This window comes from Siniperca chuatsi, linkage group LG24 (assembly GCF_020085105.1).
Source record: "Siniperca chuatsi isolate FFG_IHB_CAS linkage group LG24, ASM2008510v1, whole genome shotgun sequence".
NCBI classification, from domain to species: domain Eukaryota; kingdom Metazoa; phylum Chordata; class Actinopteri; order Centrarchiformes; family Sinipercidae; genus Siniperca; species Siniperca chuatsi.
In genome coordinates this window covers 4,485,173-4,509,792 of record NC_058065.1, presented here as the reverse complement: position 1 = coordinate 4,509,792, position 24,620 = coordinate 4,485,173, and the positions used below count along the sequence as shown (strand labels likewise).

The 24,620-nt window shown below is 39.7% G+C and overlaps 2 protein-coding genes across 9 annotated transcripts in view; one reads left to right on the top strand and one right to left on the bottom strand.

Moving 5' to 3' along the window:
* Nucleotides 1–3,156, top strand: part of LOC122872369 (plakophilin-4-like) — a 45,457-nt gene extending 42,301 nt beyond the window's left edge. For all 6 annotated transcript variants that reach the window (XM_044188527.1, XM_044188529.1, XM_044188530.1 and 3 more), the window contains 2 exons: nt 173–246; nt 1,310–3,156. In XM_044188527.1, the coding sequence (XP_044044462.1) occupies nt 173–246; nt 1,310–1,567 (332 nt within the window). In that variant the 3' untranslated portion in view covers nt 1,568–3,156. The remainder of the gene's footprint in view (nt 1–172; nt 247–1,309) is intronic.
* A 52-nt stretch (nt 3,157–3,208) lies between these two features.
* On the bottom strand, nt 3,209–22,742 carry LOC122872370 (kinesin heavy chain-like). 3 transcript variants are annotated; one of them, XM_044188532.1, is made up of 27 exons: nt 22,413–22,742; nt 22,069–22,234; nt 19,266–19,353; nt 18,380–18,453; nt 17,652–17,756; nt 16,839–16,887; nt 16,685–16,740; nt 15,942–16,029; nt 14,555–14,679; nt 14,336–14,440; nt 14,053–14,201; nt 12,176–12,324; nt 10,424–10,605; nt 10,167–10,235; nt 9,874–10,080; nt 9,533–9,685; nt 9,253–9,450; nt 8,798–8,987; nt 8,615–8,688; nt 8,417–8,526; nt 8,174–8,275; nt 8,029–8,089; nt 6,872–6,943; nt 6,649–6,753; nt 5,716–5,932; nt 5,518–5,626; nt 3,209–5,298 (listed from the first exon to the last, which is right to left on the bottom strand). In XM_044188532.1, exons 2-26 carry the CDS (start codon nt 22,192–22,194, stop codon nt 5,541–5,543), a joined length of 2,940 nt encoding a protein of 979 aa, XP_044044467.1. In that variant the 5' UTR covers nt 22,195–22,234; nt 22,413–22,742; the 3' UTR covers nt 3,209–5,298; nt 5,518–5,540. The 3 variants fall into 3 exon arrangements, with proteins under 3 accessions (XP_044044467.1, XP_044044468.1, XP_044044469.1); XM_044188533.1 differs by having other exon boundaries at nt 3,209–5,294; nt 22,069–22,742; XM_044188534.1 differs by having other exon boundaries at nt 8,870–8,987; nt 22,069–22,741.
* Between the last annotated feature and the right edge of the window lie 1,878 nt (nt 22,743–24,620).

The window sequence follows — 24,620 nt, the reverse complement described above, 5'->3', positions numbered from 1 at the left end:
TCAGGGATCTATGTACAGACCACCAGTGTTTCTGTCTTGCCACTAATTAATTAATGGGTATTATCACACAAACTTGCCACCAGATTAAGACCAAATTATAACTGTTGAAAAGTAATCTTTTCACCTGTGTTGGCTCATGTTTTTCTCTGTGCTGTTAAATTTGCCATTTCAGGGTCTGAGAAGAAAACTCCGTATTTCATTGGGACATATTCTTCCCAGTCTGGAGAAGATTTGAGAAGGTCCCAGGTAAAAAATGTTTAAAATTCAGCCATATTGTTGCATTAAAGTATTGAATCTTTGCTTTTTCTGCTATTAATGGAAATATGAAAGAACATTACTTGTTGTTTATTCATTAATCGATCAACTGAAAATTAATCAACCACATTTTAAATACACGTTTGATCGCTTGTCATGTTTTAGGCAGAAATTTACTGGTTCCAGCTTCTCAAATGTCAACATTTGTTGGTTTTCTTTGTCTTCCATGATAACAAACTGAATATTTTGGGATGTTTGACTTATAATGAAAATGATTAAGTTGAAGCACCATTTCTTACACAGCTATAATTCTATTAGTCATTTTATGCCAAATATTGCATTAAAATTGTTTCATTAACAAGTTTCTTAAACTTGGACGTACGCCTTGTGGGGTCAAGCTATCAAAGATTATGAAACTACACAATTTGGTTTAGCTTCACGTACTAACAACAATAAATAACTAACAAAAATGTTTTATTGAAGAGGGAAAATAAATCTCTTTAAGCTAAAGAGCTCATTGGCTTGTTGGCTCTCCCTCTAAGTGTTAGTCTGTATGACCCTAGGTCACTAAACTGGACATTGATCATTACATCTCTGCAATACTTGAATAACTGTGCAATATCCGTGTAATACTCGTGCAATATTTAGTTGTTGTTGGGGTTTTTTCCTATTTATTATTCATACCTGCTGCTGCAGTACTACTTATTACTTATATTATTACATTGCATTTATACCGTATTATCATCAACCGGTAAACCCACTTGGTACTTCACTGATTTTATTTTATACTTATACCCACTTGGTACTTAATTTATTTTCTGACCTGTTTTTTATAGTTTTCATAGTGTATTGTATTATATATTTTTTTGCTAGTACTTTCTCCTGTGTGCACTGAAGTAAAGACGAGCTGCTGTAACAAAGAGTTTCCCTTCGGGGATCAATAAAGTATTTCTGATTCTAATCAATGGAATTAACTGACTATGCCAGGTGTGACCAGGCCTTTGGGCAGTGTTTCTTCCTCAGTCAATAAATCACGTGCTTGTTCCTCTCCCAGCACACAGAGCCATTTTACGACGAACCCGACAGGAAAAACTACAACAGCTACAGAATGTACCTGTCGTCCCCACAAGGCTACGGAGAGGAGCCGTACGAGGACGAACCGGTCCATCTGACCCCGTCCTCCCCCGACGGCTACGCCAGCCAGTCGCTCCGATTCAAAGCCAACACCAACTACGTGGACTTCTACTCCACCACACGGAGGCCTTCAAACAGGGCGAACAAGTTCACCGGCTCCCCCGACTCCTGGGTGTAGTAACAAAACGGACACAGTGTACGTTGAGCTTTGCCGTTTTGGCCATCTGTTTCTGTGGGTGTGTGTGGGGAGTGCACGTGGGTGGGTGCGCCGTATGGTTGTGTGAAAGGTTAAGGATGCATGTGAATGTGCGTGCATCTGTGTTGAAACTGTACTGAATGACCAGGGCTTGGTTTGCTACATGCAGCTTTTGACTAAGTTAGAGCACGTGCACAATAATGCTGATAAATATGAACCATTTATTTTTATTTTTTTTACCTTTCCTCCACACTAAAAAAAAACATCTTGTTGTAGTATGAATGGCAGAAAAAGAGCATTTATCAACAATTTTGCTGACATTTCATGGAACAAAAAATAAAACCAAGATTATTTTCTCAATTAATTAAGAAAATAATCTTGAGTTGCACCCCCTGGTCAAGTTAGTCATTTTTGTTATGCGTCAAGTAGTCACAGTGGACACCCCATTGGAGTCCTCTTACTTTCTACTCGTCGAAATTAAGTTTGGTCCTGGCTTGTTTGGCCAACACATTTAAGTGTCTTTGGCTTTTTAGATGTTTTGCTGTCTTCACCAGGTGGTGCACAATGCCCACTGCTTTATATGAGGACTCAGACTCAACAAGAAGGATCAACACACCCAAACAATAGGTGCATTTCCATCCACTTGTTTTATGCGCTTAAAAAATAGGAGGAAAAAAGGAAACGTTTTTATGCGTGGAGAGACGAAAACATCAGATGTGTGTGGAGTGATGAGGAGACTGTCCTCAAATTAATACATGAAACAAACATAATTGCCATTTTTCATCACGTTTTCACATTATTATGGACATAGCATCTTTTCTCTTATATAACAGCAAGATGATGGGCTTAGTCAGAAGGTGCTTTTTGGAAAAACCCAGCCCTAACTTTGAGTGTTTAAGGTCAACTGATTTAATTTTCCCGTGCAGTATGTTGGCTTTATAACATAAATATCGTTCGCCAGCATCGTCATGAATGCGAGAGAAAAGGAATTTACTGAAGCTAAGTATCCTGTAAAAAAAAAAAGACCACACCTGGGACAAATACTGTTTACTGTTTTAAAGGGATTAACTGTATTTGCAGCACTATTTGAGTGCGGTGAATAAAACCACCACGCTCCTCCAAACAGGATAAAAGTTGTTTGAAAAATTGTTTGTTAAATATTATTTGACCCAGGTTTTGGAGAAGAGAAACTTAGCGATGAGCGTCATCACTATCGGGAGACTCAGAGAACCAGGGTTACATCTGTAACCCTTTGCTTTTCTGTGTGTTGGCCAAAAGTGCAGTATATCATAAAGTATGTGAAATATGTGACAAAAACATGTGAAAATCTATTTGTACAGATACAATGGTTTAACCGTCCTGTTACATTGTTGTATTCAATATGTAGAACTTTATATGTGATTATGTGGAAAAAGATTTTTCTATTATTTGATTATTTTTATTAATTTACTTGTGACCTGACCAAAATACCCCGTCTGTCTGTTCTGTCCTAAACTGATGATGATGATAATGTGCAATGTTACAGAGGGAAATATATGTATAGGGATTAAAGATTATATCATGACAAGACATCTGAAAGTTGTGGCTTTCGTGTTATTTTGACAAATGAAAGTTAAACAGATATATCTTTATTAGCTTTAATTGCGTCAGCTGTAGATACATTCAGAGATATGATGCCACAGCCAAAACAAAAGGAACTAAATATAACATTTTCCAAACTCAAAATGTACATCATGAGGTGTATACAAATATCCTCAGTTTGCTCTCCCTGAGCATGCCTTTAACACAAGCTCTTGTCCATGCACATTAATTTATTTGCCATGTACAGCGTGACTGCAGCCGTCCTGCTCGCTGAAAACAGCCACAATCAAATGAGTAAACATCAAATAAAGAAGCTGCTAATCGGGCTCAGAGTTGTGATATTCTCTGGCAACATCCGGGGCAATGAAAGCAACAATCCTGACGCTCTGTTGCCTAAAAAGTTGCCCTGTGTATCAGCGCTCTCAGCAACTAAAAGTATCCGAGATAATATTGTGCATTCAAAAACATGCTAAACTGGCAGCACGAAGGACAGCAGGCCAGACATCTAATATATCTTAGAGGGTAAAGGCGTCTCATCGATTACAATCTTTTGCTTTCAATTTTTAAACAGGAAGTTATTCTGCAAAACCTTGCAAGGTGTTTTTATCTGTGAAAAGTTAAATTTATAATTCTGAAGGTAACTGAGTGGAAGTCTGTTATTCTGGGGATTCGGGTGTTTCTAAAGGCACAAGGTGTGGCAGAGTGAAAAACAGACTTTTCAAGGATTGTTCGGGATTAAATTATTTTATATTTTTTCTTCTTAGTGTTTTTGGAGGAAAATTCATTGGTCTGTCATAATCGCCGTGTTTTTAAGATCTCTGATTGGCTGATCAGGAGCTTTACAGAGTGAGTGCAGAACATTACAAGACTCTTCCCCCAGAAATATTAAAGATTTGAAAGGAGATTTTAGAAAAATGTCCCTCTTCCTTTCCCTGCTGTAGTCTTCTACGATAACATAACAAACCAGACCGCAGTACTGTCTGAGTCCTGGGAGCGCCTGATTGGCTGGTCAGTGTCCCTGCAGGAGTACAGTACGATACAGTCAATAACAAATCCGAAAAAAATTTCGACTTTACAGCAACTGTTAGAATATTCAGCTATAATTTGGGACTCAATTTAAAAAAACAACAGCTGAAAATAAATCAAATGTCCTTTTCTTTAAACATGATTCCATTTCTGAATTTCAGGGCCTACAGTCTTCAGTCAAACCCAGTTTAATTAAATGTGAACGTAACTGGGAAAATGTCAAAGTGACAACAACTCCACAGACAACACAAGGTATTAGTACAGAAATGCAACCAGGGACATTCAGTGGGGGGGACACTAACACATAATTTAACAAGCTGTGTCAATATGTTTTTGCTAAAAGAGTGTTTTTGTTTGAATTTCATTTCCACCTCAACTCTAGCTGTAGCTGACGGTTAAAAAAAACCCCAGGACATTCTTAAAAGAATAGTGAGACATTTTGAGAAATGCTCTTTTGCCGAGAGTTGGATGAGAAGATTGATACCATTCTCTTCTCTGTGAGTGGTATCAATCTTCTCATCTAACTCTCAGCAAGAAAGTGAATAAACATGTTTCCCAAAATGTCTATTGGTTTAAATGAATGAATGCTGGTTTAAGATTAAATTATAAAACTACAGGTCTGCCTTTTCTGCCTGGCTCTTCAAGCTTTGGAAAACCGTACAAACTTAAAGTCGCTATCGTAAAACGGAAACAACGCAAAAAGTCACCCGCAAAACTTCAGTGCAGGTGATCTCGATTTTCACCGTTTTAAATTTATAGGTTAATCCTTCAGAAAGAAACTCAGGGCCTCATTTATAAATGTTACGCTTTACTCTGTTGCATAATTATGAATATAAATAAAACAATCTATAATCAGGAGAATCACAGATTGATCAGTTTTTTTCTAAAAGCATAACATTTTCTAAATGAGGCCTCTGATATCTACATTCAGCAAATTAAACATGTTTACGTCTCATATCGGTATATACACTATAGATGTATGGATGTTGCTTCTCTGAGCGGTGACAGTCTGTCGTGATGGCCTCCCATTGGTGATCCAACAGGAGGGGCGGGGCTTGTGGTTCCAGATGGGGCGGTGGGCATGCGTCGAGTTGTTTACGGTCTGTCTGAAGGAAGAAACAAAGCTTTAGTTTTAATGAGATTACGGCACATGTTGCGTCTGTTTTTTCCCTCCAGTTTCTGTTTTTAAAAACACTTTTACAGGGAATTGGAAACCGATAAAAAGAAAATGTGAACATGTATACATATTTAGAGGCAATCCTGATATAAAAATGCTTTTAAATACCTTTATCAGATACCAAGTGGACCATAAATTCAGTACTCACAGGTTTAACTTGCAGCTGTGGTTTTAGTTGTGGGCGTAGATGCCCCCGGCTCTGATGGAGCTGCTGATGGGGGACGACAGTGGATGATGGCCTGGCCGGATGGGCTTTGCTGAGGCGCAAAGAAGAAAGCGATTATTCAATCATTTATATTATATTTTCCCCTCTGTCCAAGTCTTCAGTATCTGACTGTCAGCTCACCGATCTGTGCAGAGTACCCCCTCCTGGACATGTTCTTGGCCCGGACGGCCTCTTTGATGCGGTCTACCTCCTGCTGGTAGCGCTTGCGGTCCCTCATGGCGTTCTCCTTGGCCTCCTTCAGGGCGTTCTCCAGGGCTTTGACTCGCTCGGCTGTGGCCCGCAGACGCTTCTCCAGCTTGGGCAGCTCGCAGCGAAGGTCTGCGTTGTCTCGAACCAGCTGAGAGCAGTGGGGTAAAGTCACTAAGTACATTTACTCAAGTACTTGAGTATTTCCATTTTATACTTCTACACCACTACATTTCAGAGGGAAATATTGTATTATTATATATTATTTACTCCACTACATGTCCTTAGCAGCTATAGTTATTAGTTACTTTTCAAATTAAGATTTTACATAAAAAAGATATGATAGTTAGTGCCCCATGTCATGTTTTAGATGACATCTGAAATTATTTAAGTAGTTTTGTTTGAAGTCCTAAGAGATAAAATTAATCCAATATTTCACAAAAGAGCAAAAACTAGAGAAAAGTCAAAAAACTCAAAATACAAATTGGTACAACAGAACTTTGTTTTTTTACGTCTTTCTTCTCCCATTAATCATCTCACGACCCCTCGGATTTACTTTGTGACCCTGTATATTAAATAGTTAAAACTGCTACTTATGCATTGATCCATTAGTATTACCAATCTAATCATGTAATAATAATAGATTTTGCTGATAATACTTCTCTACTTTTATTTAAGTAGGATTTTGAATGCAGGACTTTTACTTGTAATAGAGTATTTTTACATTATTGTACTGCTACTTTTACTTAAGTATAGGATCTGAGTGCTTCTTCCACCACTGGCTGAGGGTAAGTTCTCATTTCCTGTATAGAATAGTAGTCATATATACATATATAGTAAATGGTAGTCATAGTTTCATTTCTTTACCTGCTTGTGGACCTTGGTGAGCTGTTCCAGGTTGTTCTCCAGGAAGGAGATCTTTTGTTTCTGGGCCACGTTGCCAAGTCCCTCCTCACAGTCCAGCTCTGCACTCTGACAACAAAAACAGAGCACAGGTTAAACGTTAAACTGCCATTTTCAGATAGATTATACTGAACGACATTAAATGACCAGTCATATGTGTTCACAACCACAGGAAGGTCGCGTGTACCTTCTTAACCCGCGTGGTGAGGTCCTGAACGAAGAGTTTGCGCAGGTTGTGGAGAGTCTGCAGCTCTTTGGCCTGAGAGAGCAAGAAGAAAACAATTGTGATGGTTCGAATGAGACAAAATAGATGTTTATACCTATGAGACAATTCAATCGTGATTTAAAGATAAGGTCAGAGATATTTTATGTTTTTCATATAGGTACGGTCCAACACTGGAAAGAAAGATTGGAAACACTCCCACCAAGAAGGGTTGGTTTAAAGGTTATATTGATAACATTTTTATGTAGACGAATATTTAAAAAACATCCGCAGATCTTCTCAGGTAGCTCAGGATGATAGAGGCCTGCTTGGAGGTCTAGAAAATCTGGGTTCAATCCTCATTGACACCACAGGTGGTATTATTGTAGACTTGGTAGGAGCAAGTGTTGTTTCTTTAATAATAGCACCTGTAGCATCCAGAAACATGGATGCCAAAGGAGGTATTTGTTAATTGGCCGCTGTCCAAAGGAGTGAAAATCGCCACGGAGGAAAACTCAAAAGTGTCCAGACCATTAGCTCAGGATGATAGAGGTCTACTTGGAGGTCTTGAGTATCTGGGTTCGATCCTCATTCGATCGATGTGTGTTTTGAAAGCTGACGTTTAAACGAAAGACTGAAAAGCGCCAAGAAACCGAGTTCACGTGTCTCCTCGGGTAGCTCGGGGTGACGGAGGCCTGCTTGGCAGTTCTGAGGTTGCGGGTTCGATCCTTATCGAGGCTCAGTGAATTTTGAAGTCGAAAAGCACGAAGCGAAAAGATAAAAGCGCCCGGAGAAAAGGTTCTAATGCGAAAGGGACTCGGTGGCGTGGAGGGTTCGTCCGTGACCGTGAGGGTTACGGTGCCGGCGGTGTGGCGTCTGGTTCGAATCCTACCCGTTGCCAGTTCCTGGAGCATCAGTGACGTTCACGAAGGGTGGGAGGGAGTAGGGGGGGCCGTGTCCCCCCTGGGCCCTTGGTGAGGTAGAAGCAGGGGGTTATAGGACGGTGAACAATGAGCAGCTGAAATTTTATTAAAAATGTATTTAATATAAATGAATAAAAACTGAAAATGTTTTATTAATAAGCAAGCATTACATCACTCTAATACTGCCAATAACAATACTAAGACAACAAAAACACTGACCACAGTCTCTTCAAGGCCCTTCAACTCTTCTCTGGCCTGCTCACTCTGGTCATTCAGCAATCTAGACAGAAAGATTACATCAGCAATGCAAAAAACATACAACGCTACTCAACCTATTGCATGCCTCAGCTGCACAAGTACATACATGAGTTTCTGGAGCTTGGCATCCTTCTCTTGCTCTTCAGCTTTCAGTTTGTCGTAGTCCGACATGAGTCTCTCCTGCTCCAATAACAGACCCTGGTTTAGACTGTGGGGAGAAGTGGCAATAATTAATAAATATCAGTACTTACAATACTTTGAAGTTATTGACTGTAAATCACGTTTAAGCTATTTGGGGGTTTTTTTTTTACACTTTTGCTGCTACGTGTGTTCACTGATGTTTCCTTACTCTGTGAGTTCATCCAGCACCCTCTGCTTGTCTTCGATCTCGTCTCGGAGGCGGCTGAGCTGCTTCTGATGAGCCTCCCTGTGGTTCTCCAGCTGCTCCTCAAGCGTTTTCTGGAGGACAGAGATGGAAAAACACATTAGAGAATCAGTTTCCAGCTGTGAACAGACGGTAGTGCTTTTCAGGTCCACCTCTCCTCACCTTGATGTCCTCGTCACCATCCGGTCTGCTGATGTCCTCCTTCTCCTCCTCTCCCGACACCTCGTGTCTTTTTTCTTGAAAACCAACAAAGAAGACAAATTAGTTTCTGTAATCTATCTGTGTTATCTATTCACCTGAGGTAAGATGTTTTAAAGGCCCGTAGGTATTGTTCTCTCACTCAACCTGTGCAAAAAGAAGTTTGTTTTTTAAGAGTTTGTAGAGACTTGGAGGGTGTTCGTCTTGTCGTGTACCGACCCTGAGCCTGCAGTTTGGCGAGCTCGTCGGTCAGAGCGTCCTGACTCTCCTCCAGCTGCCTCTTCTTCTGCTCCATGTTCTGCATGTAGTCAGTCAGAGACTTGATCTTGGCCTGGTGCTGCACACAGAGGGGATAACTTTGTCTCAGTTTTCGCCAGTCATAGGACACCAATTTAATTGCGCATTTCTTCTTCTACTACTACTACAAGTGTGTACTGTCTACATGTTTGACAGAATGGTCAATCTTGGATTCGACTGATTCGGAATAAAAAGGTGACAAACTACTTAAGCGGAGTTATTACAAGGCAAATAAGGGGAAATTGGGACATTTAAGGGAAACAGTGGAGCTTAAACTTCATCACGTGAGTTAAAATTACAGTTACCTGGGAGATGAGCAGCTGACAGGACGCCAGCTCCTTCTCATTGGCCTGGATCTTGCGGTGGGCGTCGGCCTGAGCGCTCTCCAGCTGCTTGCTGCGATTCACCAGAGACTTGACCTCGGACTTCATCTTGCTGATGTAGAGGCGAGCCACGGTGAACTCCTCCTCCACCGCCGAGCCGTTCCCCTTCGTCTCTGAGGACTGAAGGGGGGAGGTTTAGGGTGTGGGCGTGAAAGATGATGTGTAAGTGTATGTATGTGTGTGTGTGTGTGTCCGTCCTCACCGCGGCGGTCTTGACGTCGCTGGTGCCAATGATGCCGCCGATGTCGCTGAGGTCTCGCAGCAGCAGGTTGAGGACCTCGGCGGCTCTCTTCCTCTGTAGGCCGTTCAGCTCCTGCAGCTGATTCAGCTCCCTCTGCACTGCCGACAGCAACACCTGTACACACACACACACACACGTAAAACTGTCAGTGTGTTTCTGTGGATTTTTTAATTTACATTGATTGATGTGGGTATAAAGGAATTCTTTTTTTATCAAGTCACTTTCCAAGATTTGGTCAAAAACATCCTGAAATATCAGGATACAAGATTAAAATCACAGTGATGTTTGTGCAGTCCGCTCACAGTCTTGTGCTGCAGCTCCTCGGCCAGCTGCAGGTTGGCTAGATCTTTCTTCTCCACCTCTTGGCTCTTCTGGTCATAGTTAACGGCCAGCTCCTCCAGGGCCTGCAGCACCTCCTTCACCTCCTCCTTGGCCAGCTCGTTCTCCGTCTGCAGCCGGCACAGCTCCTCCTGGATCTTCTCGTAGTCGCGCCGCGTCGACGCCAGCAGCTGGGAGGACGTAGGGTAGCGGTAAATGCACATTGACACACACACATACTGATATGATGCTAATTTTCATGGCCTGGGAGACAAACCTCTTCCTGGTCCATCATCTGCTCCTTGAGCTTCTCAGCCAGCTGACTGTGTTGGTTGATCTCATCATCCTGTAGAAACATTTGAAAGTAATGTCAAGTAATAACAATGCAGAAATGGATTTGCTTTTTAGTCTTTATCCATCTTATTTTAGATTTTTATCGGATATATCAAGATTATTTGTAGTGAAATCACATTACTTTTGATATGTTTTACAATGAAAAGGGATCGAAAATATAGAGGTGTTAGTCAGTCTCACCTTGTCATCCAGCTGTTTGTAGAGGTTGCTGACGTCCTCCTCGTATTTGCTCCGCTCGTCGCTGGTGACCGAGACGCCTCCTCCGGCCGGCAGCAGGTTGTCGATGACGGGGGTGTTGTCGTACGGCTCGACGCTCTTCTGATCTTTAGGGCTCAGCTGCTCCTCCTCAGGAACATTCTCCCCTGTAACATGGACTCATCTGTTACTCATCCATCCATTAAATAAGCACACGATGTCTTGTCATATTGTTATCATGTCTTGTCACCATATCATATGAGCCTGATTTTATGCTCAAATTGTTGATCAGAAAAAAAATTGTGGCACCAGATAAATAAAAAGGATTTATCTTCTGTATGGTGTCCATTTGAGGACATTTTGCTAATGGTTATTTTGTATTTGTTAACTGTACAATATCAACTATGACGGGCCCCCCATCCTCCATTTGTTCATTGTTCATGAACTAGATTTCATTGTTTTAACACACAGTCACAGTAATTAACTGTGTGCTAATTACTTCATTAACACACCGTTAATTAACAGAAAACCTAGGGCAAGGTAGTATTATTCCATCAGAGGAGAACAATTATTTTCATTTTTGGTAAGCCTGACAATTATTTGTCAATGTTAACATATTCAGGTAGCTTGTTTTATCTGACCGACAGTCAAAAACCCAAAGATGTTGAGTTTACTATCATAGTAAACTAGGACAACAAATATTCACATTCGAGAGGCTGGTACTAGTGGATAATGAAATAATGATACAAATAAAAGGGAAATAATGAAACTGCCATGTATACTGTAAAAACAGAATTAAACGTGACTTCACTAGATAAATAACGGATGCTGTAATAATTATTGACTTCTTATTTGTGATAAAAGTCATCAGCAAATGAGAAGATGGACTGAAAAGATGAGGTGCAGCTCGGTTTAAATGGCTCGGCACGGAGCCAGCGGCTGACTCATGCCAGAAACACTGCGTCAGCATAATGTGTGTGTATGTGTCCTAGTGTGTGTGTGTGTTCACTACATTTATGTGTAAGGAGCGTAGGCTTTAGAGGCTGCAGCTGAGATGATTTGTTGCTAAGGAGGGGGAGTGTTATCAGCATCCGCAAGGGGATTAAAAAATAAAAAAACAATGGCCAGAGAAAGAGAGAGAGAGGAATCAAGGGAGAGTGGAGGGGAGAGAGACATTAAAGCAAAGAGGAAAACGGAGAGAGAGAGAGGTTACCATGCAACAGAGATGTAAAAAAAAAAAAAAAAGGGCGAGGAAGCTGTGAAGGAGACACTGCAGTCTCAGAAGTGTGGAGTAGAAAAAAAACACAGGATAATACCCTTGATAGTGTGGTTAAATATAATCTTAACATATGTAAACTTTGTTATGTGATTGATCTACTGTTACATGATGTTAAACTGACCACATATCTGCAGGATGCTGACAGTGTGGCCATATAGCTGCAGAATCATGCCTCATTTGTTCAATGTATAAAACTCATGGATTACATGTCATTTTAACAAATATGCTGTGGAGGTTGTGAATTGAACTCCTTCGAACTAAAGCATGTACAGACTGGTGATAAATTAAAGGAAAAACCTGCATAAATGAGTGGAGAAACATAAAACAACAACACTAAATGAGGGAATATCTTTAAGAAGAATGGTGTTCTGAACTTAGTGAATCTATGAAAAGGTGAACTGATGCTGTCTAAAACTATTTATTTTGTTTTTTCCTTTAACTGTATCTTTTTATCTCACCGTTCCTCCAGCGGTTGAGTTCAGCCTCCAGCCTCTGGATGATGTTTTTCAGGCTCTTGTTCTTCTCCTTCTCCTTCTCATATTTCTTCTTCCACTCCTCAGCCGTTAGCTCCAGGTTCACCGACACTGTGTTCTTGATGGTCTTGGCTCTAAACAGACACAGGCAATGCAGAGAGAAGTTCAACATCTTTGCTTTAAAAAGTGACAACAAGTTAGTGTTCACAGGAAGAAGTGGACACACATTTTAATTCCTCTTGAAGCAAAAAATACCTCATAATTTTGTTTTTTTGTTTAGTCTGAATTCTCTCTTAAGTCTGATGAAACATCTTCTGTAAAAACTGCCACTCAAAAATGCCAAAGTAGCCACAAATACTGCAATTTGTAAATAAAACACTACATAGTAGTTACTAATTACAATCTACGCACGTCAATAAGCTGTTTTTTACCCTGTATTACAGGCATAGCATGTCATAAAAGTCTCATAGCTTTTGATATCAAACTGAGGTACGGTCATTCCCTTTTTATTAATTTATTGTTGCTTTTTTGTCAGAACGATGACACTAGCTTTTCACTAGTTCTTTCTGGTAAACTACCATATAATTATATCATATTCACTGGGCTGTTGCATCCGACAATCCAGTTTAAATGGACATAAACTGTGTGAGTGTGACATGTTGATATCTGCCAGAGGACCAAGATCTTTCCTCTAATGGTGGAAATCTCATTCTGGAGAGGGCAGATGGCCGCACAGTAATTGTTCATCAGTCATCTCCCTGCTGCCGCTGCTGCTTCGTGCTTTATTACATAGGCAGTTTGAACTGTTGTCTGAGACTCGGTGGAGACGTTTTCACAGCTGGTTTTTTCTCTTTGCACACGCTACAAACACGACAGGCTGGTCACACACACTTTCATTAATAATAACAAACAGGAAAATAGAAAAAAGGGGATACAGATTAGAAGTAGTGCACTATTGTGGATTATCCTTCATTTTAGAAGACAAAAAAACAAGAAGGCAACATGAGCCTCGCCTGCTGTGCCAGGACAAAAACAAAACAACAAAAACAAGGTGTGGAGGGGTTCATCATTGGGATCTATATATAGAAATAAACCCAGATGCGCTGTGGGAAACTCAAAGCCATCTGGGCGCTGGTTTTCAGCACTGACGTCAGCCATTGTCCTAATGACTCACCATTGACCTTCACACACACACACTTGCTTCTATACAATTTGTAAGGCTGTTGGTGCCTTGCTCATCATTTTGACCTAAACAAAGAGTTAAACCTTCAACTCTGACAATTGTATTGTCCGTTTTAACCAGTTCCATTTAAAGAAAGTCTCATTTAAAGAAAATTTTAAAACCCAGCATCTGAAAATCTCGCTTTTGCTGACCTCCAGTGGTTTAACTTCTCACTTTGCTGCAGTGATGTAGACGTGTACTCCAGGGTGTGGTTAGTACACCGTGACATCACTGTTACATTGTATAACAAAGCACATTTCTGACCACACCTAATTACATCAATCAGTGATGCCGGGAATGGTCAGTGGTGCAACAGACAGTGAAACACTTTTCAGCCTACTGTTAAAGTGTTTCTTTAAAGAACTATACACATAAATTACATCAAACCAAAAAAGTCTATTGCAATACTGCACAATATTAGTTACAAAACTAGTTACTTAAAATTTTGAGATTTGACTTTTGACTTTAAGCCATTACTACCTGAAAGCATCCAATAGTTGTTTAAAATGAGAGAAAGTCAAATGATTTGAGAGGAATTTGCATGTTTAAAAATCAAATTGTGAGCCACCCATCAACTGGCCAGTACTGAGGAGCTGTGTGTTTGATGGCGCACACAAAAAACAGAACAAGTTATAGGTACCTCTGTCCAAACATGAGAGTGGACTTGGTCTCGGCCTCGTTGTAGACGGACGGCGAGCAGCAGATGATGATGGTGGTGCGACAGTTTCCCCCCAGAGAGTCCTGCAGGATCCGAGTCATCTTACTGTCTCTGTACGGCACGTGGGTTTTCTGGAAAATAAATGTATCGCTGTTTCTTAACTTAACTAGTAACACTGATGTTGTTGCTTTTTCTTCAGATTTCAACCACATTTAATTTAGATTCTTCAAATATGTGGAGATAGAGGTAACTACGAGTAACTCACCGTTCCCTCGGCTAGAGCTGAGATGACGTTTCCCAGCGCTGACAGAGATTTGTTGATGTTCTTCGCCTCATCCAACACGGCTCCCTCTGCTCCCGTCTTACTGACCTGTTCGTACAGGCAACGTACAGATTTCACATCAACTTAAAAATTCATGAAACTCAACAGCTAGCACCTTTCACTACACATTAACTCCATCCTACTGATCTCAGTTAGAATGACCTTCTCGCTGCCCGCCAGGTCGACCAGGTAGAGCTTCCCCGACAGCTTCTTCTCCGTCTCCACGTTTTCCTGCTTGATGTTGATGAGGAAGATGCTGTGGCTGCGAGAGCTGTGCTCATTCATGTCTAAAAGACGATACAAAAGATTTACGGTTAGTCTACAGCAATTTCTGTGTTCATTCTGGTTATTACATGTATGTAGCTCAGCGTTGAAAAGTAACTAAGTACTGTACTTTTATACTACTTCATAATTCTACTACATTTATCTGATAGCTATAATTACTAGTTTCTTTTCAGATTAAGATTTTACATGAAAAAATAACTGTTCGAAGCCCAGAGAGACAAAATTATCCAATATTCCACAAAAAAAGTGAGGATTAGAGGAAAATCCAAAATACGAATACACATTTTTGTAGCAGAACTGTGTTTTTCCTTCTTTCTTCTCCCATTAATCATCTCACGACCCCTCAGATTTATCAGGCTCCCCCAGGTTGGGAGCCACTGGACTAAACTAGCTAACTGTATGTATAGTAGTTAAAGCAGCTCCAACAGTACAATGCTGCTTACACATTAGCTGCAGTTACATGCACACTTTTTTGTCACTCTGAATGAAGATTTTAGGTCAGCTGTTTCCATGGATGTGATCTAATACGGTCTGGTGTTTACATGCGCTGACACATTTAATTGGAACAGCTGTGTGACATGCGCTAATGTGATGAATACTCATGCATCCGTCTTCCTCAAAGGCTACCCGGCATGTGTTTGATCAGCTCCCTGAAGATGGATGTCTATCGTCTGTTCAGCGTCGTTTGCGTGTTGCTCTTAATCAAGCAACAGCTTAATAACAACGCATGCTTTTTTTGGAAGTGGAGAAGCGTAGGTCCACGCGCATTTACATCACGACGGAGGGCATACGCAGGTTAATCGTTTACATGGTACAATTTTTCTTTTGATCGGTTTATTAAAAGGTTTAACCTACCCCTCTGCAACCGATGGAAGAGGTGTTTATATGGAGCATTTTGATTCTGTTTGGGCTTTTAAACCGTTTATAATGGGAATATAAGGCTCCATGTAAATGTAGCTATTGATGCATCAGCATTAACAATCTAATAATGTTACATATAACAATATCTCAGTAAAAGGGGCCATTTTTCTGCAGGAAAATTACTTTTACTTTCATACTTGAGGTACATTTTGCTGATAATACTTCTTTATTTTTACTTCTGTAGGATTTTGTATGCAGTGCTTTTACTTAAGTAAAGGATCTTTATACCTCATATATATGTTGCCTAGCAATGCTGAAAAAACATTCAAAATACATTAATTAAATATAAAGATAAGCTAAAAACCGGGAGAAAGATGTCATTGGTTGATGTTACGATACATACTAGTCACTGCCACGTGCCGATTGGCTTTGCCCTCATCGATGACATCCATCACCTCCTCCGGACTGGACACAAAACGCTCAGTACAACCCTGACAGAGACAGAGAAAGATTCACTGCTGTATGAAGACCATGTGTTTAGGTGTTTAACTGGAATTACGGCTCTTAAAGTGAGACCATGTAAGACAATTCCAGGATAATGGTGAATGCTAAAACACAGTGTAACGGCAGCACAAGTAGAAGGGAGTCAGAAGGTCAACAAACTGACTCAGTAATGTCTGTCATACAGCAATACCAATGTAAAGTTGGCTAACGTTAGCCACCAGAATCTACTGGTCATACCAGACCGAGTGAGGCTGCAGCAGCTAAACCCCTGAGGGTATTGAATTAAGCAATGATGTGTTTTATTTTGCGCTGCAACTTAACTTTTCATTCGTAAGAGGAAGAATGTTTTGCTTCTTTTTTGTCTTCTTTCAAAAGCGACCTAGTGTCAAAAACTCAGCATTATTCTGAGCACTTTTCATTAAATCATTCATATTTCCCAGTTGTCCACAGTCTATATTGGATCATGAAGAAAAACCACAGTTAGATAATAGCGATACCATTATTGTGTGATCTGTTGCTGATTAGCTGGCAGGAAGGGAGTTGTGATGTATTATATTACTGACATCACAGTCTTAAAGGGTTTTAAATCTGGCTGCATGGATATCAAAGATAATGTGAATTTTATTTAAGTCCTTTACCAACCTTGACATAGGGCACTCTGTTTTTGTCTTCATGCACAGCGAGGTTCGTCTTCGACACTTTAAATAGAATAATGATCACCAAAGTCAAATTACACCAATTATCACATAAATGTCACCTTAAATGTTAGACACTTGAAATAAATAGTCTTACTTACCGTCCAGCAGGTCTCTGATTTTGTCCAAGTAGATTTCAAAATAGGAAACCTGCACAGAGGAACAGAGAAACTTTAAACTTTTAATGTCAAGCACTTCTCTATCAAACATACAACATCATTAAGGCACATAGAATTATTTTATAACATCAACTATCTGATTTTTTGCACTACTATCAGTTTCTTATAATGAGTTAAATGCTGAAAAGGTAAACATTGCATGTATGTATATTGTTCTAAAGCTATTGATTATAACAAAATTATATAAATTGCTTATTTTGTTGCATGGGACCTACAAGAAATCGGTCAGTGCCTATTTTGGGTCCAAAGTAAAAAATAAATAAAAAACCAGGAATAAAACGTTCCATGTAAAATAAACGATATTTTATTTATTTAATCATATGCATGCATAAATGTATCAGTAATACACAGAAAGATGAACGTCTCTTTCTCACTCTGTCAAGTGGCTTAAGACCTTTAATACAACTTAAATTTTATCATTTTGTAAATTTTGACCAATCAAGTCCCACAGGTGACCTGAATTCGGTTACTGATTCACTAATACATCTTTTATTTCACATTAAAAAACGACAAACTTACAGGGAGTTTATGTTTTTAGCTTGCCTGTCCTTTAAACTGTTGAAAAGATAAGACTGAGAGGATTAAGACTGTGACTTCCAAGGCCTAAAAGGCAAATGATGAATCCTTATTACAGATGCTGCGGCTTTGCATGTCTGAAGTATTGTTTTAATGTTTGTTTTCTAAGGTTTGTGCCGTGAGAAACGTTTTTCTTTTTTCTGTTTTTTTCTTTTTTACCTTGATGTGAAACTCGAGGTTCTCATCCATGGAGTAGATGTGGTCAAAGATGTCGTGGGCGATGCGAGGGATGATTCCCATCAGCTGGGGGTCATGCAGCTTGCCCTGAACACAGCAACGGATATTGACGTTTTAATGCTTTTTAATGTTTGTTGAACTTTGAAGCGACTTGACGGGAGTTTTAAGGGGAAAACTTAATGTAAAGATAGTGAAGCAGAAGTTTCTCATCAAACACTCACAGATCAGAGAATTAAAAAGAGGCTTTAGGCTGCTGTCTTGGTGGATTAGTCTACCAAGTAATTTGCACTCATGAAGAATAATGCAGGATGCTGATCTCCTTTGAGTGCTGCTGGAGAGTCTGAATGTGCCAAGACTTAAAATCTACTACAAAAACTACTCAAACCACCTTTGAAACACAGTGAATTTGGACACCGGTGTTTGCAGGGATTGAACCTTGGTACAAGACGGTCTCTGCTATCAGGCTTCTGAGTCCTCAAATCGCAGCCATCGTACGAGTTTGACTGGATTTAGTGTTGGTGGTGAGCCTGCTGCTACGCAATGCCTGCTGTGCTCTAATCCTCTGATTGGAGATGGAAGCTCAAACTAAAGGTCACTGCCAGTCTTTACACAACGGCTTTGACTCTGGGATTTATCGATTGGTTGACTGATTGACAGCAACTATGAGGAAGTGGAGTAACTGCTGACATGAAAGTAGAGTTTTTCCTCACCTCCATGGTGTGTGTCTTCCCAGAGGACGTCTGTCCATAGGCGAAGATGGTCCCGTTGTAACCGCCCAGCACATCTGGAATGACACAAAAACATGTTTGTTCCATGATTACTGCAATATTACAACTGTTTTCTAACCTTTATTTGTACAAGTGAATATCCAGCATGTGTATAAATAACTAACTAAATAACTGCTTGCTTTACATATGTCCTTTATTACTAATTGTAAAGCTACTATTGGTACCACTATTTCTATTAATATTTCAGTATTTTTCTTCCTCCTACTAGTATTAATGCTGCTTCCAGTACTATTACTACTGTACTGCTACCAGCACTGTTCTTCTGTCTTCTGGGGCAAGTCCAAGTCAAGTCTCAAGTCCTCGATTCAAGTCCAAGTCTCGTCACAAGTCTTCTTAAACAAAATGCAAATCAAGTCTCTGAATGCTGACCATCAAAATGGCGCGATACTTGAACATTTTCCCTTCAAACATTTTTACATAGCTGACAGCGAGTCCTTTCAATGCGGAGGCCTGATAATGAAATATTCAAGGAATTCAAGACCTGTTTGCTGTTAATTTACAGGTGTCCCGCCTATATCCTTTCAAATGTCTGCATCTCCCAGGATATAAACATGACTTGAGTCCAAGTTTTAAGAAATCTACAGCTATACTACTATTACTGCTACCTTTATTTATAATCTAAAATCTGTTAAATAACCAACATCAAGCAGCAGAGATGATACTGACAACAACAGCAGTGCACAACAGCAGTGCATGTGCATAAAAAGATGGAGGACAGATTAAGTCTTTGTGCAGATATAAAATAGATTACAGTTACATAAGAACAATGTTTCATCACTTTCCCTGCAGCAGGTTTAAACCTTCATACCTTTAACTATCTGTTTGGCACACTGGTCGTACACTTGTTCCTGTGACGTGTTGGGAGGCAGCACACGGTCGAACACGTAGGGTTTACTCTGTTTCAAACCAACACAGGACACGTTAATAACAGCAGAAAAATGACAGTGGATTGCAAGACATCAAACAACAGCTTGGGAAGACATTTTATCTTCACCTCACTAATTTCATCTTCACTTATCTTCAGTTGTTTTAGATTCTATCTTGCAAAAACTTGCATTGTATCAAGTAAGGATTTATTTTCTTAAAACAACACATGAAGACCAACATCAACTCTCCCCAAAACAGTTTCTCTTGTGTCACGCATTTCTAACAAATAAGGAGCTAGCATCGTTAAACAAGGCAGGATGGGGCAAACCTCTGCACTAGTTGTGAAAAAAAACCCACATTATTTCTACTAAATGTCCACTTGTGCAAATGTGAAAGTGAAATAATTATGTTTTTCAGATGTTTTCACTTGTGAATAAGATTTGACAAAAGATTAAAACAAGATTTAAGTACTCAATAATATAATATAATATAATATAATATATATGTGTGTGTGTGTGTGTGTATACAGCACTGGCACCATATAGGTGAGCTTTTTGTGGTTATTTCAGGACATTTGTTTGGCAAACGTAAACATTTTTGGTTGGAGTTTCTTCGTCGTTTTTGTCATAATTTATTAAAAGCAGTGCTGTTGATGTTTATCAAGAGAAATGCAATGAAACAAGCATGATGAACATGATGCTTGTTTCTATCACTATGGTGTTTTAAAATTGGAAGTCCTGAGCTGTAAATGCTCCAGTAGCTTCCAGTCTGACCATCCATCATTCCTCCTGCCCTCGTCCAACTACTGACTCGGTCTCTCAGGGGTAAAAGCCTCATTTCTGTGAAACGCAGCTCTCAGCACTTGGAGGCAGCAACAGCAGCACACTCACTCTCTCTGAACCCCAAGATAAAGCAGAGAAACCACTGACACGAATGGTATCAAGAGTGTACGGCCTCAGTAATGTGTTTCTGCAGTTTGACTGATGGCACAAGGCAGTGACGAGCAGTTTGAGTTTCTGGGCGATAATGCAACAGAATGAATAATGCAGGACGTGCAGGGCTGCTGATGGTGAGTGGGGTGACGGATCTGCATTAACACACTGTGGCATGGTTCACTTCCTGTCTGTCTGTCTGGCAGCATACAAACTCCTAACTGTAAAGTCAATTTTACAGATTTTACAGATGGGAAAATACAACATCTAGGACTTCTAAAGCTCTCAAGTAGGAAAATTTAACTGAAAAAGACAAACAACAACAAAAAAAACTGTTTGGGGGGGTTACAGAAGAAATATTTTCTGACTGGTTTCTCTATATTTTGGAGTGAATTGAATGAAATGAGATTTAGGTAACATACAATACATACAATAATCGTGTTTGAGCATCAGATGGTTGAGGTCAGGGATGAACGGCGCAAAATTAACTTTTTTAATAAATCATCTTAACTGTCTGGCACACCTGGAATTGCAAGGAGTAGAAAACAAACACTAGGCTAGGCTAACAGATGCTCTAAACCAAATCTCAGGCTTGTGAGTCATACAGATACAAGCAGCCTTGTATCTGTATGACTCACACTTTGGACAAACACAGTATTCATGTTCCTGTGGCCTCCTGAATCAGCACATTTATAATGGTGAGTCATTGTGAGTATAAGCTTTTGACCCCTGGCTTCCAAATTATTACTTCCTTAAAGTGTTTGCGATCAAGAAATCAATATTCCTCTGCAGCAAGTCTCTCTGGATCATGAGAGGTTTGAACTGAGGCTATAACTGCTTAGAAAGGCCTTAAAAGATGTGGGTTTTCTCGTTTTCTCCACACGTTTACGACAGCGTTAAAATTTGATTTTAAAGTTGTGCTTGCGTCCACTTTTTCACAAAATGTTTAGATGCATCACAGCTGAGCTGGCTCCTGAATGGCTCCTGCCACTGAATAATCACTAAAATCTGAAATAAATAAATCCTTAATGATCAGGTTATCTCCTGTGGTACCACTGCAACATTATCCTGGTATTTTTGGTATTTAAAACATAGAAGAAATAACTTGTCTGTTTCTAACTTATATTAGATTTGGAAGATACGTAAACAATATCCATTTCCTTTGTTTATGTTACTGCTTGTCTCTGGACAGTTTTCAGAGTTTTATAGCCTATTATTAAACTATTTTAAATATTGAATTATTATTCGTAGCAGCCTATCATGCCGTAGTAGTACTACATGTAGCTATTTTAAGTAGGAATCGTACAGTATTTTGTTAGATATGTTTTGCAGAGTGGTATTATGTTCTGTTTTAAAATGTACGTTTCTAAAACTTTGTTTACACTGACTGGCTGGGGTTTTATTTACTATCACATTAGCTTTTATACCATTATAGAAACATTTAGAGACAGAAGATCACTACAAATTCCTCATTATATATATATATATATATATATATATATATATTCCTGCAGATTTACAGAGTATCTGTGTGGAATGATTTTATACTGTCTTGGTGGTGAATACTTTCTCTCTTGTGTACCATCGTATTCTAAATATCTGTAATATTGTAAGATATGATTGTTATACTGCTATAATATTCTTCGAAAATCTACTAGACTACAGGCTTATTGCGCACTTGGCATCCCCAGCCTGCCTGCAGAGCTCCAGGTGACTTTCCTCCTCTAAAACACTGCAGTGTTTGTATTTTCAGCTCCCCACGGACACGCAAACGACATCAACATCACAACAACAATAAGCGCACGGACTTGCCGTTATGACCACGGTGTCGTCCTCTTTGAATTTGGGGATGTATTTGTCTCCTCTGTTTATTTCGGCCTCGTTCAGGGGCCTGAAGCGGCACATCACTCTCACCCCGCACTCCGACGCATCAATCATGTCTGCAGCACTGTTTCCACCGCCTCTCCAAATAATGCGGCTACAAAGAAAAATAAACAAACAACAGGCCACGGATCAGTCTATTTTAGGGAGAGTGTTGCCCAAAGTGAGGTTCAGGGACCTCCGTCGAGGCCTTGTTGGTTATCCCTGCGTCCCGGGCCAACTGAGAGTTCAGAATTTACTAAAACAAAGACTCAAATAATTGATGGCAACCAAACCGTTTTCAAGGGGGTAAAACGTCGGGCTTCCTGGTTTATCCGATGCGCAACGCGTCCTTCATCCAAGCCGAATATTTCCGTGTTTCCTCGGCTGCGCCATGGCCAAACCAGATCAACCGCAGCGCTGTGTTCAGGTGAGGAGCCAAGTCATCGGTGTGCAGGCTTCCCTCCGCAGCGGTGACACCGACAGTCGTGCAGAAAGTGGACCGATGTGTGTTTGTGTGTGTCCTACCGGCGGGGGCAGACTCGGAGGGTGCTGTCCGGTTTGCAGAGGATGCGCAGAGACAGCCGCATAGTCCTGACTCGCAATACGGGCGCGCGCCCGGCACGATGCCCAGGCGCGCGCCCGTATTACCCTGCATCAGCACCGCCACCTGAAAGCTGCACACAAAACCTGCATTCATTTCTTATGAATCCGTATAAATCTGTAATCTACTACAACAGGTAGAAAGTAAGTAGGCCTACAAATAAGGGTTTCATTATTGATTTACGCTACTTTATACTTCTATTCCACTGCAGTGGCCTAAATATTCTACTTTTTACTCTACTACATTTTTCTGACAGCTAACTATTTTGCAGATTCAGTTTATTTATACAAAAATAAACTAATAAACTGATCATGTAATATTACAGATCAAGCTACCCAGCAGTAGCCTATCTTTAAAATTAGCTCCACCCAACCAGCTGCAACGTTAAAGAGATGCTTACCCAATTATAGTCCAATAATATATAACATTATTCTGAAATGGACCATTCTGCATAATGGTACTTTATGTATATTTTGACGCTAAGATGACTTTTATGACTTAGTATCCTAAAGTAAAAGAAAATTAACTGGTTCAACAGTAGCCTACCAATAGTGGGTTTACTGTAGGACAAGGCCTTGTTTATTGTCATATATTTCCCCCAGAACTGCAGTTTTGTTGTAGCCTACATTTGCACATTTTAATATAATAAGATATATATAAATAAAAGTGACAAGGACTCATATCACAATAATATTTTAGGCGAGGTAGGCCATCGCAGGTGAAAATGGCAATAAATGCTGAATTAGTCGATTTGGATGATAGCCTATATTTTCCTTTTAGACTATAACAACTGTACTTGTTACATATAAATCACACAAAACAACATTTAAAAAACAAAAAGCGCATTTCCTTTTACAGCGGCCATTTCCTGCAAATGACAGTGCTAGCTAAATAAGCTAAACGGCTAATAATCTAGCTAGCAACAAGCTTTCAGTACATATCTTACATGCCAATTCAGACATAAAAAAAAAGAGGGAAACCAAATTTTGTCATGTATCACATTAAACTGCCGCAAAAAGCCTCTTTTGTAAATTTGCTTCTGTAAAATCTTTAGCATTTTTTAGTCTAGGACTTCTGTCTCGCTTTGATATAGCGTTAAGCTAGGCTAACACAGTAAGGCTAGTCATTAATGTTAGTTAACATTGCAGGCAAGCTAAAAAAAAAAAAAAAAAAAAAAAGTGTCTGTCACGTTTCTTTTTGAGGTTCAAAGTTCATTCTTAACCTAGAAAACAAAACACTCTCACCACAACATCCATTTAGCAGCTGTTCTGGTGCTTTCCATCATATCACATGATCTTCATCAGGTGATGGGGTTTGCCCAATTGAAGAAGGAATATTGACCCCCCCCAAAAAATCTTAAGCCAATATTGACGAAAAGGCTTTGGAAAAATAAAGAAAGTGAACGTCTATATTGTAAGCGGGCAAACTTTATCTCCTGAAGAAGATCATGTAATATAGATGAGAGCTCCAGAACAGCTACTAAACGGACCTAGCGGTGAAATATTTTTTTCAGCCAGTGTTTCATTTTGTGAATTTTGCCCATTGTACAGCTCATTATCCATCTATCCAGTAATCTGTTCATTAAATAATATCTTATGGTGTGTATTTATGTCACATTTCCAACCATTATCTCATCTTTTTATTCTTTTATTCTCCATATTCCCAGGTGGAGTATTCTGAATTATACTTTCAGCAGTAATAATTGAGAAGTGTGCTCTCCTATTTGCCCACTAGAGGTCAGTGTGCAACAAGAAACACTGGTGTTAAAATTATCCATGTTTTTTAACTCTACACTTTGGTGAGTCGTGATTAATCACGTTTTTAACTCAATAAACCTGGTTTTTAATGTTAGAATAATAAAATAAGAAACAATGAGAGAGAAAAATAAACGGGGAGCATA